The 18,563-nt window shown below is 49.5% G+C and overlaps 1 protein-coding gene across 1 annotated transcript; it reads left to right on the top strand.

Moving 5' to 3' along the window:
- The first annotated feature begins 10,851 nt into the window (after positions 1 to 10,851).
- On the top strand, positions 10,852 to 17,317 carry LOC146356093 (zinc finger BED domain-containing protein 6-like). The gene is made up of 2 exons (XM_084831298.1): positions 10,852 to 10,962; positions 13,492 to 17,317. Exon 2 carries the CDS (start codon positions 13,524 to 13,526, stop codon positions 16,140 to 16,142), a length of 2,619 nt encoding a protein of 872 aa, XP_084687424.1. The 5' UTR covers positions 10,852 to 10,962; positions 13,492 to 13,523; the 3' UTR covers positions 16,143 to 17,317.
- The last annotated feature ends 1,246 nt before the right edge of the window (positions 17,318 to 18,563 follow it).

Genomic DNA, 18,563 nt, shown 5'->3' with positions numbered 1-18,563 from the left:
ATTAATTTTTATTGTAAAATTTCAACAAAATAAAAAAGAAAAGAAAAAAAATCTAGTTACATAGATTTGAGTATATCAGTTTCAATGCATGGATATGAAATGTGTGTGTATATATGTATAAAATATATATGTGAAAATATGGCTTTCTAAGAATTATACAGTTATACATAGGGTAGTATCCAGTGTTAGTCCTATCTAGGGTAATCTCATTGAAATGAATGGGACTTAAATTAATTGTATGTCGATCATACATAGGACTCACATTGGATACTACATGTAAACTTCAATAAAAGCAGACCAAATATCCATATAAGTATCCATCCGCAAGTGGCATCTGTGTACTAACCCAGCATCCTATGCTACAATGGCACTGGGAACCCCACTCTTCCCCAAGCTAGGACCCTCCAGTTGTATTGGACTATAGCCCCCAGCATCCCCAACCATTGGCCCTGCTCACTGAAGTTGATGGGCGTTGGAGTCCAAAACATCAGGAGGTCACCATGTTAGGGGAAATCTGGCCTACCCCGACCCTCTGGCTGTTGACTCTCTACCCAGCAGCCACACCTGAAGGAAGGATCTTGGTGGCTTTTGATCTCCTTGTTTCAGGGCACCTGCCCAGTCGTTCTGACCTAGCTCGCTCTTGTCCTCCGGATGATTTCTCTGTCTAGCTCCTCCAGCCCTCTCAGCAGCAACCTCTCCTGCTCCTCCAGGAACCGACACAGTGCCTCCCACACCCAGAGGACCTTCTGGCGCTCCGAGTTTGCTTGTCTCTGCAAAGAAAAAGAGTTCCTGGATCAATCATCTGGTGCTCATTTAGCATATTTAGGTAGGGACGTTTCCTTTTGAAATTTTTTTAAAGAGTCATGATTTTTTTTTTACAAATATGATGAGTTCCTTGTTTGTTTATGTTCTTTTATATTATATAAAGGGCTGTTTAACAAGTTGTTCCTGTGTTGCTGGATCCTGGTCCATTTTGAGAAGATTACTGAGGAGCTAGAGTGAACGGAGTAGAGACTGTTTTTCTTTCTTCGTCCAGCAGAAAAATCAAGCTTCAGAGAGAAGTTTTATTTATATTTTTTTGTTATGGACTCAAGCTAAAAGACAGAACTTTGGGAGGGCTTTGCTCTGCCTTATTGTTTTGGTGATAAGTGAATTGCTATGCATGTAAAATTATTACATGTGCATTATTATTGTTTTTAATTAAGAAATTAAAATTATATATGTTAATTGTCCCTGTACAAGGCCTTTGCTGTGAGTCCCTTTAGAGACCCTGAAGAAAAGTGTTGCACATCTACCCTACTGACATGTCTGGCCCAGGGTTTTTGTGCAAGACACTGGGCTCCTTCACACTGAGCTTTTATCCTGCGATTGAGATTGCTCCTTCATGGAGGTTTGCAGCTCTTTACATGACGCCGTGATCATTCAAGGCGTCTCCTGCACTAAATGCCCTTTCTTCCATTTTTAAATAGATCGCAGATAATGAGCTCTCAAATTACCCTGTTGTGTTCCGCTTCAGTTTCCTCCATGAAAAGAGGAAAAGCGTCAAGAAGAGGAGCGAGATCAATGAAAGATAAAGGAAGACTCAGCTACGGGGGAGAAGGCAGGGGAAGGGGGTGGGGGGAAAGGAAGCACGTGAAAAAGGGCATGGTTGTGATCCTGCATTTAAAAAGGAAGCAGGAAGCCCCGTTTTAAATGCAGGACTTTAGACTGTTGTAGAAATGCCCACTGTCTAGCCCTCTGGGTCCAACCAATTTCAGTCAATACACATCTGAGTAAGTGCAGAAGTGGAGTTTACACCCTGAAATAAGCCTTGTGTCATGGGGGTGAGAGGGTGGCTTGGAGATCAAGATGTAACACCACACCAAGTTCCTTATTGCTGAGTATATGGCCAGCTTCAGAGGTTGGCATCACCGGGCACCTGCCAAGGCCCATGTCCCAGCGGGGCCCCACTGCCAATCCTCAGAGCCGCCTGCTGCTGCTACTCCTCGCTGTTGCTGCCTTTCCCCTGCGCTCTCTGAGCGAGCAAGAGGTGGAATAACAACCACCCGCCGCACGACTCGTCCTCTCTCCCTGGTAGGTGGTGTGGATTAGGTCCAGAGGGGGAGGTAAGGACATCAGAAGAGCCCTGCTGGATCAGACGAAAGGCCTGTCGAGTCCAACGGCCAACCAGCTGCCCACGGAAAACTCACAAGCAGGACCTGAGTACCACAGCACCCTCCCAGTCGTTTCCCCCAGCAACTGGCATGCAGAGGTAGCACAGAGGCATCAGGACTAGCAGCCATCGATAGCCGCCTCCTCCTTGAATTCGCCTAACCCCCTTTTAAAGCTGTCCACGTTGGTGACTACATCTTATTCCATAGTCTGTCCTGTGTGAAGTCCTCCCTTTTATCTGTCCTGAATCTCCCACCAATCAGCTTCATGGGCCCTTTGGGTCCTAGTCTTATATGAGAGGGAGAAAAATGTCTCCCTACCCACTTTCTCCACACCGTGCGTAATTTGGTACACCTCTATCATGTCTCCCCTCACTCGCCTTTTTTCTAAGCCCCAGGCATTGTAACCTTTCTTCACTGGCGCAAATCCTGTGGCGTCACAGGGGCAAGTAGTCTGAGAATGACTGGATAACAATATGTTTCCCCAGTTCCCCTGCGACTGGAATAACGTTACACTTTTAAAATAAATGTCATTTTAGACCCTGAACTCAATGGTCTTACTGGGGGTGGGAGTTGCTTTAGATGGCTATGTGTATTACTTCAGTTCTGAATCGCACAAGTAACATTTCTTTTCTACCTACCACCACTCCCACAGATGTTTCTGCATTACTGATATTTTAGAAGGGGAGAAACCAATGATAGTGTGTGTGTCTGTGTGTGGGTGTGTATATATACACCCCCACACACACCCCACACACACGGAGCATGTGACTCTGAGCATGTGCTGTTAAATCATAGCACCATAATGACTACAGGAATAAAATGAAGTTGCTTCTGCTGCCCTGATACTGAATACATTTATTTAGGGATAAGCCTCATTTTGTGGCAGAAAAAGGGAAATATGTTTTAAAAGTAAACAAAAACAAGTAAACAAAAACAAGTAAGCATCTGTAACAATGTACATACATGCCTGCCCAGCCACATCTTGACTCTAAAATTATTTTTTAAATAAGAAGAAAGGATGCTGTGGGGAGTTGCATCAGTCGCTCTGGGCGCCGGCATGGCCAAGTCAGTCCAGGTGCCGAGCTGTTTATCTATTTAATTGTGGTATTTATATTCCGCTAAATACAATAACATCCCTAAGCGGTTCGCATATAAATATTAAACGCACATTAAAAATACAATATTACAAACACAACGTTAAGAACAATTCTGGTTACAATAAAAGCAAGACAAGGAGCAGTAAGATGGAACAGTGTGGTTAATTTAATTGCGGCCCAGGAAAGCCGGGATTGGGGGCAGCATCTGTTATCATAGAATCATAGAATAGTGGGGTTGGAAGTGTTAGATAAAAAGTTCTTGCTTTCGGCTGGAAGAAACGATGCCAGGCAGGCAGCAGTGGTTCCAACACTATTTTATTGATCGTTTTGCAAAACGGGTGCAGAGCAGTCTGGACCCCGAAGCACGTGTGCAAAAACCTTTTATACCTTATCACTTCTATTGTTCTTGCCAGTAACCAATAAAACAGTCAGTACATCAGCTTACCAAGCCGTTAGTCATGAGCGCGTCAGTATGGTTCCCTTTTTGCTCCGCCTACATTTTTCCCGCCACTCGGGCTCTTACATGACTGAGGCGCCAACCGGTTATGGAGTCTCTTTTTCTAACAATTCCCTCCTTTAAGTCTTTACTCACGTCTTAAAGCGTCTTAAAACGGAGTCTCTTTATTGGTACAATAAAGCAAGAGCATCTGCTTTGACAGAGCGGTTTCAATTAATCGCTGGGATAAGCCTCTGACGCAGGTGATAATGCAACAACCAAATAATACTAAAACTCCAGCCATTACAGCAAGAGAGATAAGGATCGAGGCCACTAGGTGTTTCCATTTTCCAAACCATCTTTCCAACCAGGCGGTCACGGGGTTGTTAATTCCTGAATTCTCGGCTAACTCCTCAGATAAGGCGGTGAGGCCCCGCAAGGCTCTTGTTACTGTGCCATCTGGAGCAGTGTTGTTAGGGATGAAGGTGCAACGTCGCCCATCTAGCATAATACAAACCCCTCCTTTTTCTGCTAACATCATATCAAGAACACGCCAATTTTCCCAGGCCATTTGGCTAGTGGCATCTAGCTGCTCAGCCAATCCCTTTACAGCATCACGGGTGTAGTTTATAAACCTTTGTTGATTATAATAAATGTAATTGATCCAATCTACAATTTTGTTAATTGTCACCCACCAAAACAAGGTAGATTCAAATCCTGCAGCGATTTGATTCCTCCCTTTGAATTCATCTGGTACTCCCCGTGGCACCCCTATAGAGTCAATGTATATTTGATCATCAAAAGGGGTTACCAACCGCTTCCGTCGGGGTTGGTTAGTTCCTTCTACTGGATGATATGCAATTGAAAAGGGGACCGCCAATTGGACTAATCCACAAGCCCCGGACCAATTGGAGGGCAACACTTCATATAACTCTAGACCCCCACAGTACCACCAAAGATCAGCCCGTGGGATTGGAAGGGAATTATTCCTAAAGCGGGTGGAATTAACACATTTTATTTTGCTTGTCAGGTTTCCCAACCGCTCCCCCATCCCTGTAAGGTCCCGGTGTATGCATCCAGTATGGTTTCTTTGTTGCAAGAAAACTATGGAGGGTTTAATGTGATTCTTTAATTTGAGAGGAGAGTATAGCTTATTGAGAGTCTGGCACTCCTCTTCTCCCCACGCATCAGGGTGTTGGAACAAGCGGATCACACAGGTGAAGAGGGAGGGAGTGTCCCATCCTAGAGGAAAAGGCATCACACTCGCTACCGATCTTCCTGCGGCACAAACAAAACAGTCAGACTTATTTAAGGATTTGGCAGTATACTTTACCCATTCTAACCACACACTGTCAATTTCCTCTGTTATTGGGATTCCTAACCTGGCTTTCCAGGGACGCTTCTCTCCCTCGGGGATTTGCACCAAAGGTGGTTTGGGAGGCGCAGGTGTGGCATTTTGGGGTTTTGCTTTAAAGCTGTCAAGCCTAAACCCTTGAGGCATCACCACCCATGTGAATATTTCTTTGACTAGCATTATCAACACCACCCACAATACTTGCTTCATATTACAGGTTTTTTTGTAATTCGAACCCGAGCTTTTCCCAGATGTTGTGACTTGTATATTACAGGCGATTGTGGCTCCTGGATGGCTTCTTCGCCTGTGTCCCTGGCAGCTTCTGGGGGGTGCCAGGGAGCAGAGGACCACTGCCCATGTCCTCCTGTTCTTTCCGGGTGACAGGAGGAAGCAGGGGTCGTCTGAATGGCTTCAACCGACTGCAATGTGTTGATTTGCTAGAACCTACAAGTTTTACACATGAATGGCTGGTTGGTCCCACTAGGTAGGGTCCTTCCCACCCTTCCTTTAAAGCTTCTTTATTTTACTTCTTCAGCAATACTTAATCTCCCAGTTGGAAGAGATGGATGGGGGCATCCAGGGGCAATCTCTGGAACGGGACAGAGTAGGCTTGTAGCTGTGAAAGAACAGACTGTAGAGAAGTCAACTGGCCCCTTAACACTTGATCTCCCATCTCCCATTTGACCTCCTCCCTCCTTTCGCAGTGTACCCAAGGCGGGAATCCAAACATTAGCTCAAAGGGGGACAGCTTTATGTCTTTTTTTGGCATTTTTTTTTGAAGCTTTGTTAGGGCTATTGGCAGAGCCTCAACTCAAGTGAGTCTTACCCCTTGCTGGAGCTTGGTTAGAGTCTCTTTAAGACTCCGACTGGTTCTTTCAACTTGCCCACTCGCCTGAGGTCTCCAGGGGCAGTGTAGGTGCCACTCTACCCCCAGAGCTCGCGCCAACCCTTGCGTAACAGCTGAGGTGAAATGTGAGCCCTGATCGGATTCTATAACTTTAGGCAAGGAGAACCGGGGCACCACCTCCTGTAACAACTTAGCAACTACAGTTTTTGCTTGACAGTTTCTGCATGGGAACACTTTTACCCACTCCGTCATTTGACACACTATTACAAGCAAATACCTGTAACCCCTACACGGTGGCATTTTGGCAAAATCAATCTGTACCCTCTGAAAGGGATAGTACGCCCATGGTCGCCCTCCTTTTGGTGGAGGGGGTGCCCTGGGGGAGTTAGTTTTCTGGCAGACCTTGCAGGTTGTGGCTAGTCGATGGGCGCATACAGTTAGGCCAGGAGAGACATAAAGCCTTTTGCAATGGTCAATCATGGCTGATGCCCCAGGGTGTCCAAGAGAATGATGCACTTGTTCCAGGATAGCTCCCTGCAGGGTCTGCGGGAGAAGCAGTCTTCCATCCGTCATCTGGATCCATCCATCGTCGCGGGGACTCACTTTGTGTTCTTATGCCATTTGCAACTCAGAGGGGGAGTATGTGGGGCGCTCTCCCCTTCTGGGTAAGACAAGGAATGTTCCTTGAATTCCTTCCCTGGCTGCTCTCTTTGCGGCCTCATCAGCTCTTTGATTTCCTTGCTTCCACTTCTCCTCTTTTTCCCTTCCATGGGCTCGGACGTGGATAACAGCCACTTGTAAGGGTAACTGGAGGGCATCTAAGAGGTCCACGATTAAGCCGCCATTGGCAACTGGGGATCCATTTGCTGTAAGGAATCCCCTCTCTTTCCATAACTGTCCGTGAGTGTGCATAACGGCAAAAGCATTTTTACTGTCAGTGTAAATGTTCACCCGCTTTCCTTTGCCTGCCTGCAAAGCTCTTGTCAGGGCCACCAGTTCAGCGGATTGGGCGGAGAAATGAGGAGGCAGTCGCTCTTCATGGACACTCTCACTTTGGGTGACGACAGCCGCCCCTGTGTAATGCTTTCCGTCTAGCATATAACTGGACCCGTCTACAAACAAATCTTCGGCTCCCTCTAACGGTTCATCTTCAAGATCTGGCCGACCCTTGGTATCCAAGACTAGTACTTCAAGAAAATCATGATCTGGGAGCCCCGGCCCACGTGTGGCCTGGATTGCCAGTAACAGGGTGGCGATGTTGAAGCTAGAGCAGGCCTTGAAAGTGACGCTTTCGTTCGTTAGCAAGCCAATTTCATATCGGGAATGCCGAGCCGGGTTGAGGAATTTGCTTCCTCCCCCTGACCCTAGGATTTGCGGCACCCCATGTGGCACCCAGACCTCGATGGTCCCTCCCATTGTCATCTTTTCAGCCTCAGTGCAGATCAGAGCTGTTGCCGCCACTGCTCTTACGCAGCTCGGCCATCCTCGTGCCACAACATCAAGGACTTTGGAGTAGTAGCCCCCTGGCCTCCAGGAAGGGCCCTTTTGCTGGCAAAGTACACCCGAGGCTACGCCTTTATTTTCATGCACATAGAGTCTAAATGGTCGACTTGGATTTGGTATGGCCAGGGCAGGTGGCGACACAAGGGCAGCTTTGAGACTGAGGAAAGCCTTATTTATTTCTTTTTAGTCCATTTCCATTTATCTAATTTATCTTTTTGCAGCGCCTCATACAGCGGTCGCGCCGTCTCCCCATCCATGTAGACAAGAGGGTGGGCAGCTGGCTGGGGTTGAGGCACTTGGAGATCCACCCAGGAGGAGATTTTACATCCCACAGAGTTGCGTCAGGGCAGGGCCCCTAGAGGTCTTCATCACCAATGCCCTCAAAGGCGTAGTTGCCATGGAAGTCGTTGGCCCCAGTGTCAGCAGAAGAGCTGGAACGGCTAATGGCACGCAGACTGACAGAGCCCAGTTTGCTCGAGACCTTTGCAATAGACTCCCTGCTTGCATCAGGAGAATCCAAAAGAGGGGGAGCCTTTACTGCTTGCTGGCTGCTTAGTCAATAAGTCCCTTCTTAACAATGCCACCGGACAGGAGGGGGTACAGACAAACTCGTGTTTTAGGTGTGTATTCCTAACCTTGGTGAGCTAGGGATGAGAAGGGGCACTCAGGTTGCCCTTCCCTCGACCCCCATTATGGTGGTAGATCCCCCACTTCCCGTTAGTGGCCTGCTAAGGGGGAGGATGGACAAGGCGGCCCCTGTATCTACAAGGGTATCGTAGGAGCGGCCCCCAACTTTAATTTTGACCATGGGGTCCCGTCCTGCCTCGGAGACGGCCAAGAGGGGGCCGGGCCCTGGTCTGTCCTAATCTCTTTCTTGTTCATACAACACTCTTTGCTCTTCCCTTCACAGTCTCGCTTCCAGTGTCTAATCTTTTTACAAAAAGCGCACTGATCCTTTCCTAAGGGAGGCCCTTTTCTGTTCCCCGTTCTACCCTTCTTAATCCCTCCTTGCTCTGGCCTGAGAACGGCAGCGAGGAGTTTTGCTTGCCTCTTGTCTTTCATAAACTTTCTGAACTACTTCTAGTAAAACACTTAGGTCAGCTGCCAATCCTCTCTCAACCTTCTGCAACTTCTTTCTTATGTCTTGGCAACTATTTCCCACGAACTGAGTTGTGAGAATCCTTAAATTATTTGGGTCATTCAAGTCAACATCAGTATACTTGGCGAAGGCTTCCCTTAGCCTTCAGAGGAACACGGCAGGACGCTCGTTTTTGTCTTGTTTTAAAGTCAGGACTTTTTGCAAATTGGGGGCCCTCTGCGTGGCTTGTCTCATGCCTGCTAAAATGAGCCGAAAATACGGCATGCCTCTGCCTTTGTGCAGCGGTGGCTAGTCTCCGATCAGGCTGTCCTGAAGGCAACATCGCTGCTATCTCATCTTCGGTCGCAAGGGGGAGCTCTTCCCTAAGCTTGGTGCGCGCCGGCAAGAATAGTAGGCTTCTGACTGAGAAAACAAGTATTTAATAACATTTGAGTGTAGTCTGAGGTGGGGTTGTGAGTAAGCCTCACATTCTTTATTAAGGATAAGAGCGGCCCAGAATTCTCATCAAAAGGGGGTTGAACTGTTCCAATTGTACAAGTCAGACGTAGTGAATGGGACATAGACAAACATCGTCCCTTGAAGATGTTGGGCAGTAGGGTCGGGACCTCTCTGATGGAGAAGGCTAATTTCACCGGTGGCTGGGGATCTTTTTGCAAATTGTAGCTAGGCCCTCCTTTTGTCTCCCCGCCCTTTTTGGGGCCCTTTCTCCTTTGTGTTACTATTATACGCACAGCAAATATCAGGGTTGGTCAAAAGACCCCTCGGGTGGCCATTTGGGTTCTAATACCGGCCATTCCCGGGCACAAAGAAGGACAAGTCGATCTTTCATCATCTTAGTTCCATAATCTTGCTTAAAATGTAACCAGTTGCGCAAACAACACTCCAAGGGCGTATGGGACTCTCCTGTAGGCCTGGATTGGGACCCGCCCATGACGGTGGGGATTTCACTCAACAATTCTCGCTCTTTGCCCTCCTCTGACCCAGCCCGTCACCGGGGTAAGGAAATGCAGATCGGGGCTCCTCACTCGCTTCACCCATAGGCATCTCACACAATCACAAACGTACCACCGTCCTGCGTGTGTCCCCTAAAGTAAGCTGTTTCACTTACCCCAAGGCCTCCTCTGTCCTGCCTGCAGCCGCGTCCAGCTGCCTATTGATCCACTGCCAGTGCCAAAAAGGAGTTATCATGTCTCCCTCTCCCTCTGGCGTTGGTCCCCAAGCGCCTTCGCCGCCGCGAGAAGGCAGTGTAAAACAACCACCTTTGGCCACTCCTCCTCCGCGGCCCCTCGGCTCAGCACGAAGGGGATGCGCCCCGAAGCAGGATCCGAGTCACGGCACCAAATTGTTATATAAAAAGTTCTTGCTTTCGGTTGGAAGAAAGGATGCCAGGCAGGCAGCAGTGGATCCAACACTATTTTATTGATCGTTTTGCAAAACGGGTGCAGAGCAGTCTGGACCCCGAGGCACGTGTGCAAAAGCCTTTTATACCTTATCACTTCTATTGTTCTTGCCAGTAACCGATAAAACAGTCAGTACATCAGCTTATCAAGCCGTTAATCATGAGCACGTCAGTATGGTTCCCCTTTTGCTCCGCCGACATTTTTCCCGCCACTCGGGCTCTTATGTGACTGAGGCGCCAACCGGTTATGGAGTCTCTTTTTCTAACAGAAGGGGCCTACAAGGCCATCGAGTCCAACCCCCTGCTCAGTGCAGGAATCCAAGTCAGAGCATCCCTGACAGATGGCTGTCCAGCCTCGTCTTGGATGCCTCCAGTGTGGCAGAGCCCACCACCTCCCTGGGTCATTGGCTCCATTGTCGTATTGCTCTAACAGTCAGGACGTTTTTCCTGATGTTCAGCCGGAATCTGGCTTCCTGCAACTTGAGCCCATTATTCCGCGTCCTGCACTCTGGGATGATGGAGAAGAGATCCTGGCCTTCCTCTCTGTGACAGCCTTCCAAGTACTTGAAGAGCGCTATCCTCTCTCCCCTCAGTCAGTCCCCTCTTCTCAAGGCCAGACATGCCCAGTTCTTTCAGTCTCTCCTGGTAGGGCTTTGTTTCCAGTCCCCTGATCATCCTGAAAAGTGTGTTGCGCAAAAACCAGCCTTTGGTTTGGGAAGGATGCTCGCCTGTCTAAATGGGACAATTTCCTAGCCATGGACACGTATGACTTGGTGTAGTCCAAATCTTATTTTGGGGGGGGGGCGGTGCAGGTGGGAGCACAGAACCCTCAGCCTTCTCCTGGCTGTTCTGTTCACGCAGCTCAGCGTGAGACAGCAAGGCCATCTGCATGCTCCTCTGCTCGTCATGCCCGTGTGGCCAGCTAAGGGGTTAAATGACAGCGTTTCCCAGAAGGCGATTCCTAGAGAGGCCGAGGCACAGTTAGAAGGCATAATCCGATTTTTTCGCCTTAGTCCATCCGAGCGCGCAGAGGCGCCTTCTGCGTGGGATTCTCCAGAGTAGCGACAGGAGCAGGTAAATGACTGGTGAAAAGGAGAGATCGAATTCTGCTGCTGCTGCTGCTGCTGAATCCATAATGGCTGAATGGTGATGTGAAATTGCACCATATGTCAGAGCTTCAGCAAATGTCACCCCCTCACCCGCCCCCTGAAACATAAACCAACCAGCCCCCCCAACTTACAAACAAATGTCATCAGACAGAGCGCCCCCCCCCGCCCCCCCGGAGATGCATTTTGGCTGCAAGGGAAGAATAGCTGAAAGTGCAGGCAGGGAGTGGAATCTATAGGAACATAGGAAGCTGCCTTATTCTGAGTCAGGCGACTACGCCTTATCTAGCTCTGTGCTGGCCGACACCTCCAGGGTTTCAGGCAGGGATTTTCCTACCTGGAGACCCCAGGATTGAACTTGGGACCTTTTGATTGATTGATTGATTGATTGACTGATTGCATTTATATCCCGCCTTTTTTCCTCTTGCAAGAAACGCAAGGCAGCTTACATTATTCTCCTCCTCTCTGTTTTATCCTCACAACAACAACCCTGTGAGGTAGGTTAGGCTGAGAGTCTGTGACTGGCCCAAAGTCACCCAGTGAGCTGCCATGGCCGAGTGGGGACTAGAACCCAGATCTCCCGACGCCCAGTCCGTCACTCTCACCACTACACTACACTGGCTCTTTTGCATGCAAAGCAGGGGCTCTACCACTGAGTTATTGCCCTTCAGCTAAAAATAAAGTAAGGTCCTAGTCCTCGTGGTTCTAAATAAAGGCTAAATTAAATTGGAGGACAGGAAGCTGCCGTATGGAAAACAGGGGGTCCTGAATGTGGTGCCTGCAGAGACCTCCAATGGCACCTATGAGGTTGTCCTTCAGAAAAGCTGTTTAAATAGAACCCCTGGAAAATGTTAGAGCAGTCTTCTTTCTCTCCCTTTCTAACCTCTAGCCTTGCTCTTTCTCTACCCCTCCACCCATTTGCCTTGCTGATTTCCCCTCTTCTTTAGTTCACTGCTTCCCCCCTTTAGTCTCTAGCCTTGCTCTTTCTCTACCCCTTTGCCTTGCTGTTTCTCCCTCCTAGCCTCTGCTATCCCCCCACCCTCGCCGCAGGCTCCCTTTACCTCACCTTTGACCAGCCAGGCCCAAAGGCAGCCATTATGTGAGTAGCCACATCCTCCATGGGAGCCATTTTGTGGCAGTGCCCACAGCAGTTCCTCAAATTCCCAAATGTGTCCATGGGTCCAAAAAGGTTGGGAACCCCTGGTTAGAACATGCTTAGATCTCTCCCATTGGTACTGGCATCAATGGGGGGCTTACAGGGGGTTATTAGCTAATCATGGCTAGGAGTTGCTGATACATCCGCCCTCCAGCAATCTGTCTAATCCCATTTAAAACCATCTAAATGTGCTTTTTAAATAAGGTTTTATTAATTTTCCAAATATAAATACAAAGAAAATTACTTCAGGCTAAATTCTAGTTGATGACAGAGGGTAATACATTTAACATATTTTCCCCCCTTTACAGGCAAAAAATATGGGTGGAATCTATTGGCCTCCTGGATATTTTTTGTTTTCTGTCTAAACATGCATAGGATTGCATGCTTATCTCTTTCCCATAATTTGAGGAAAGTCTTTGATAGAAGTTGCTGTGTATGTCCCTGATTTGCATATGAAACAAAATCATGCCATATTGTATGGAAATCAGATATTTTAACGTTACCTTTGGCTGATTTAAGTCGATGTGTTGATTTTTTGGCCGTGGCTATTTGTCACTACTCTGTGTACCAAGATTTCACTGTTAGAAAGCTCTGTGGTTTTCCAGATGAGCTTTCTGTCTTGCAATCACCCTGATGCTTTCACAGAATTTTACTGGGGGAGGGCAGATGACACCCCCAGTACATAGGCCTCCCATGTTTTCTTACCACCTCTTCTGTCATTTTCTCTCTCTATTTTTTTCTCATCACAAAAATACGCTCAGGAGGGAAAGACAGAATCGGGGGCCAGTGCCTTTTGATTAGTAGTGCTAGGAGCCCTTCGTTGGGAAGCAGCCTAAATCAGTGGCCATGAAGACATCTTATGTAGATCCTGCCCCTAATGTGCCTGACCAGGACTATTGCCACGGGTAGGCATGCCTGGGCAATCCTCAAGGGCCCACAACCCAGCAAGGGCCCATGAGGGCCACAAGTCCCCCCTCCCTGGCTAAGGAAAGAGACCCAACTGAAAATCTTCACATCCACCCTCAAGACTAGTAACTTGGTGGGGTTTATTAAAACTAAAAGCTATTTCGGATGCTGAATTTTATTCACATGCTGAATATGTGCATGGACCCGATGGACTCCTCACTCTCTTTCTCCTCATGGCTCCCGCTTGCTTGCTTGGCAGGCAGAGAGACAAGGGGCAAGTCCGCCATGGCATCTGCTGCTCTTCTTTCTCAGCACCACCGTTGCCCTCAGCAGATGTATTATCATGCCTACCCTTAACGTCAGCCCTGCCCCTAGTAATGGTTGCCTGGCACTCGGCCCGCTATCCTGACTTCTCTTTTCCTTCACCCCATCCAGGTGAACCTTCCTGCATCGGCAGGAATCCTGCCATGAGGCGTCTCACCCGCTCAGCTCTGGCCTCAGGTACTGGTACTATGGACGTACCAGAGACGCTCCCAAGAACTTACCGGCGGCCCCGAGTCCACCCCAGAGGCAAGGACTCGGTGTTTGCAGAGCACGTCTTCTTTCGGGAGCGGATAAAGACCGAGGACCCGCAGTCCGATGGACAACTGTGCCTGGCACTCTCAGACTCTGAGCCCCTCATGGTTGACTTCAAGATGGAGGACATCAAAGCGGAGGCGGTCTCTGTGGCTGGACACCTTGACGACACAGCCTCCGGGCCGAGCACCCCAGAGCAGGGGTTTCCCCCACGAGCAGCTCATCGTACTGCTGCCACCACCCCCATCATCACCTCACGGGAATTCCCCGTGAGCAACCAAGCCTCAACATCAGGTGTGTGCAGCGGAGAACCCGAGCCCGCCCCCTCGCAGCCCAAACGCCGCAAGACCACGTCCTACGTGTGGGAGCACTTTGTCGTCGACAACCGGGACCGGTTCGTGGTGGTGTGCAACCGCTGCCGAGTGCGGGTCCGCCTCGGCAAGGAAGGGGGGTGTGGGCGGGTGGGGACCTCTGCTATGCACAAACACCTGCAGATCCATCACCCGCTCCTTGTACCCCCCAAAAAGAGCGGGGCAGTGACAGCTCCAGGCATGGCCTCGGGGGAGAAGGCCCCTCGGAATGCGGCACCCACCCTCCACTCTGCCTCGCTGCAGCGTGTCCACGATGCATCGACACCATCGCGGATGACTGTTGACGAGCCGCTGGAGAGAAGCCAGGATCTTTCTCCATATGACCCGCTGGCTTTACAGTACAATGAATTTCTGGCAGAGTATCTGGCTGAAGGGATGCTGCCCTACTCGGCTGTGGAGGAGCCCTCGTTTCTGAGGATGCTGAATCACCTGCGGCCTGGCTGGCAGGTACCTGGTCGTGCCTACTTCTCGGCCTGTGCCATCCCGGCTTTGGCGGCCGCCATCAAGGCAGCTGTGCAGCGCGACCTGGAGCTCTCTGTGGACCCGGTTGTGCATCTCACCGCTAGCCTCTGGACCAACAGAGAGACGAAGGACTACATGACAGTGACGGCTCACTGGGTCACAGACACAGCCGGCGCTCTGGTGAGGCGCCGTGCAGCCCTTGCTGCACGCGGCTTCGAAGTGAGCCACACTGCCGAGGGGATCTCCTGCGAGCTGAAAGCAGTCGTCGGGAAGTGGCTGGACCCTCTGCACCGGGAGGTAGGGTGTGTGGCTTGCGACGGCGGGGCAGCCATGGAGCAGGCCGTGATGCATTCGGACCTGCCTCCCATCCCTTGCGTGGCCCGCTGCTTGGGCTTGATCGTGGAGGGGGCGCTGGGGAGAGCGGGCACAGAGGTGGAGAAAATGGTGGAAAAGGCCTGCAGAGTTTGCAGCCGCTTGAAACGCTTGCCCAAAGCCTGCCGCTCCCCGCGTGAGACCCAGGCCTTACACGGTCACCCTCAAGAACAGATGGGGCAGAACAAGGCAGAACCGGTTGGGTGGAATGCTACTCTGTCCATGCTGCAGCACCTGTGTGAGCATCAGTGTACTCTCAAGGATTACCTGATTGACAACAAGGAGCTCCATCTGACCCCCGGGGACTGGCGGCTGATCCGGGACGTGGTGCAACTCCTTCAAGTCTTTGAGGAGGCCATCAATGTCATTCTCCATAGCGATAATGCAACCCTGGGTCACGTCCTGCCTCTGCTCCATGTCATTGAGGGGTACATCAAGGATTTCATGCATCAAGCCAGGCTACAGGGGGATGAGGGCACGGGAGCTGCCTGGCTGGCGTCTGACTTGCTGCAGGCCATGAACGACAGCCGGCATTTGCGGGAGGTCAAAGGGAACGTGCTCTACCAGGCAGCCAGCTTTCTCGACCCTCGTTTCAAGGATTCCATGGCCAAGTTTTTGGCGGGGGACACCGACCGGCAAATTGAGGCGGTGAAGGAGCACGTAGTCCAGCTGACAGCAGCGGAGGTGTGTCTCAAAACCCTGCCCGTGGATGAATCTGCTGGTGTCACCGAAGGCTCTGCACTGATCGATGAAGTGCTGCTGCCCCCGGCACCTCCTGCCAGAAGCACCTCTTCACATTCGTCACCTGAGACTGGCAGCATTTGGGCCAAGTGGTGCGTGAGGCTTGGCTTGACGAAGGCGCCCCTCCCCGGTACTCAGGGCAACAGTAGTTCTCCACCAGATGCCACACTGGTGGCAAGGGAGGAGGTGGTGGCCTACACACGGGATTATGTAGACCACATTGGGGCTAACATGGACCCCTTAGTGTACTGGCAGCGGAAGCGCAATGCCTGGCCGTCCCTCTTCCTTGTGGCCCTCCGCTATGCCGCATGCCCTCCCACGGGCATCTGTTCCAAGAGGCTTTTCAGCGCTGCGGTGCCCGACCTGAGTGCAAATCTGGCGCGCCTCCCTCTCAACACTGCTGAGGTTCTGTCATTTGTCCGCATGAACAGGCAGTGGATACCCCAAGGGTTCACAGCTCCAGCTCCCACTCGGGAAAACAGCATGGTAAACACTCAGCATAGTGAAGATGAAGTGGAGAAGGAGGAGGAACATTTGCTGACCAAAGTAATTTTTGATGAATGAGGATGCTGATAAATTGACAATTGTTTGACTAACCTGAAATGGGGTGTGAGTATTTGTGTGTCATACAGTGTTTGTTATTCTTGTTTGCAAAGATCTCCTGTCTTTACTTTACAGTGTGAACAAACTGAACAAACAACAGGACAACATAGTTGATCGTGGCTGTTTATTTACCTACTTTTATTATAATTTATTTATATACAGAAATGTATACCCCGCTTTTCTTTCCAGAAACGAGTCACTCAAGGCAGCTCCTCACAAGATATAAAAAATAACAACAATAAACCACCATTAAAACACACTGTTGGCAGACTCAAAGCAGCATCAAAAGGAAGGACACAAAGAGACAAAACTGTCTATAAACCCAGTTAGGCAACAACAGAATCAAAACCTTATTTGAAGAGAAATATCTTAAATTGCTGGCAGGACACAGATAAAGAGGAAGATAACATAACCGCTGGGGGCATGGTGTTCCACATACGGGGCACTGCCCCAGAGAAGGCCGTTTTGCACGTTGCCACCAACCATGCCTTGAAAGGCAGTGGAACACACAAGAGGCCCATCTAGGAGGAGATGATCCTTCAAGTAGCTTGGTCCCAAGCAGTTCTGGAGAGTTTAAAGGTAGTAACCAGCAGCTTGAATTGCACTCGGAAATGTACTGGTGGAAGCCAATGCAGCTGATAACAATAAAGGCCGCTGATAAGCTACCAGGCCAAGTTCAAGGTGTTATTATTAACATATAAAGCCTTAAACAATTTGGGACCAGGCTACCTTAGGGACCACACCACTCCTTATGTCTTTGACCGATCTCTGTGATCATCAGAGGAGGGTCTCGTGAGAGCACTTAGTGTTACGGCACCCACCCTTGGGAACGCGGCATTCGACAGGCCCCCGCAGTTTAGACATATTCTTAAAACCCATCTCTTCGCACAGGCTTTTCCGGAAGTGTGAACCTGGCAAGCTATGGTTTTAGCACACAATAATGTGCGGTTTTAGCATGCAGTTTTATTACTGATTCATTCTTATTGTGTTGTGTTTATTGTTATATTTATTGTTTTCATGCCACTGTATTTTATGTTTACTGCTTTGATACCTTTGTGGAAAGTAGCATATAAATTTGAATTAATAATAATAATTTAAAATAAAGGGGGGGGGGCACATGGTCCCAGCACTTTGTTCCAGTGAAGATTTTAATGGAAGTATTCTGTGCCAATATACTGTCGGGGAGTAGCCTGGGGTCAGAGCATGCATTTGTCAGGCTACTGGACCTGCAACAAGATGTTACAGCATGGAGTGTTCAACATAGGAAGAGCCATGCTGGATCAGAGGCAGTATGGCTGTGTATGCCAGTTGCTGGGGAACATGGGTGGGAGGGTGCTGTGGTACTCCTGTCCTGCTTGTGGGTTTCCCGTGGGCAGCCAGTTGGCCACTGTGTGAACCGAATGCTGGACTAGATAGACTTTGGTCTGGTCCAGCAGGGCTTTTCTTGCGTTCTTATGAAAACGGAGGAGAGGGGGGGAGGAGAAAGGGAGATCCACAAGATTTCTTTTATGGGAGAGAAGTGAAGCTTCTTTGGATCAAAGACGTCATAGCTATTGGACCTACTGGATTCTGCTTATATGCCCCAAACCCAAGGATAATCATATAAAACTCAAGCAATGGCAAAAATCGTGTAGTGTAGTGATGGCCACCAATTTGGATGGCTTTAAAAGAGGGCTAGACAAATTCCCGGAGGACGAGGCTATCAATGGCTACTAGTCCTGGTGGCTATGTGCTGCCCCTAGTTCCAGAGGCAGTATGCCTATGTACACCAGTTGCTGTGGAACATGGGCGGGAGGGTGCTGTTGCACTCCTGTCCTGCTTGTGGGATTCCCCTGGGCAGCTGGTTGGCGACTGTTGTGAACCGAATGCCGGACTAGATGGACTCTTGGTGCGATCCAGCATGGCTCTTCTTATGTTCTTATTTCTGTTGTATAGGATTGCAGCCTGAGAGAAGAGACGCGTTCTGCTATGGTGGCTGGATTCTCAAAGGCAGGAAAAAGTGTACCTCTCCTCCCCACATCCCTTTCCATGTCTCGAGAGCTTCTGTAACTCAAAGCTTCTTAGCAGGGCTTCATTGGCTGCATTTGAGGCCTGTAGCAGCTGCAACAGCTGTTTCCCCCACCGCCTGCCATAATCAATTCTCCACACATCCCAGGGACAGCTGCTGCACTCTTCAATTTCTCCTGAGCCGTATCCCCCATTAGAGCTTCACTTTGAGGTTTGCAGAAGTAGGCAAACAAATAATGATTTCTATTTTAAAAAGCAGGTGTGCAGTTAGGTCATTTTAGATTCTGGGCTTAATGATCTTGTGCCACCCACTAGCCCTTTAGATGTATTCCTTCCCTTTGTTCAGAATGTGGTTAGCGGCCAGCACTTCTGTGT

Source organism: Heloderma suspectum, chromosome 2, assembly GCF_057233095.1.
Source record: "Heloderma suspectum isolate Gila_16-S chromosome 2, 16-S_ref, whole genome shotgun sequence".
In the NCBI taxonomy this organism is placed as follows: Eukaryota; Metazoa; Chordata; class Lepidosauria; order Squamata; family Helodermatidae; genus Heloderma; species Heloderma suspectum.
The sequence above is the reverse complement of the archived record's forward strand: the minus strand, read 5'-3'. Positions and strand labels throughout refer to the sequence as shown.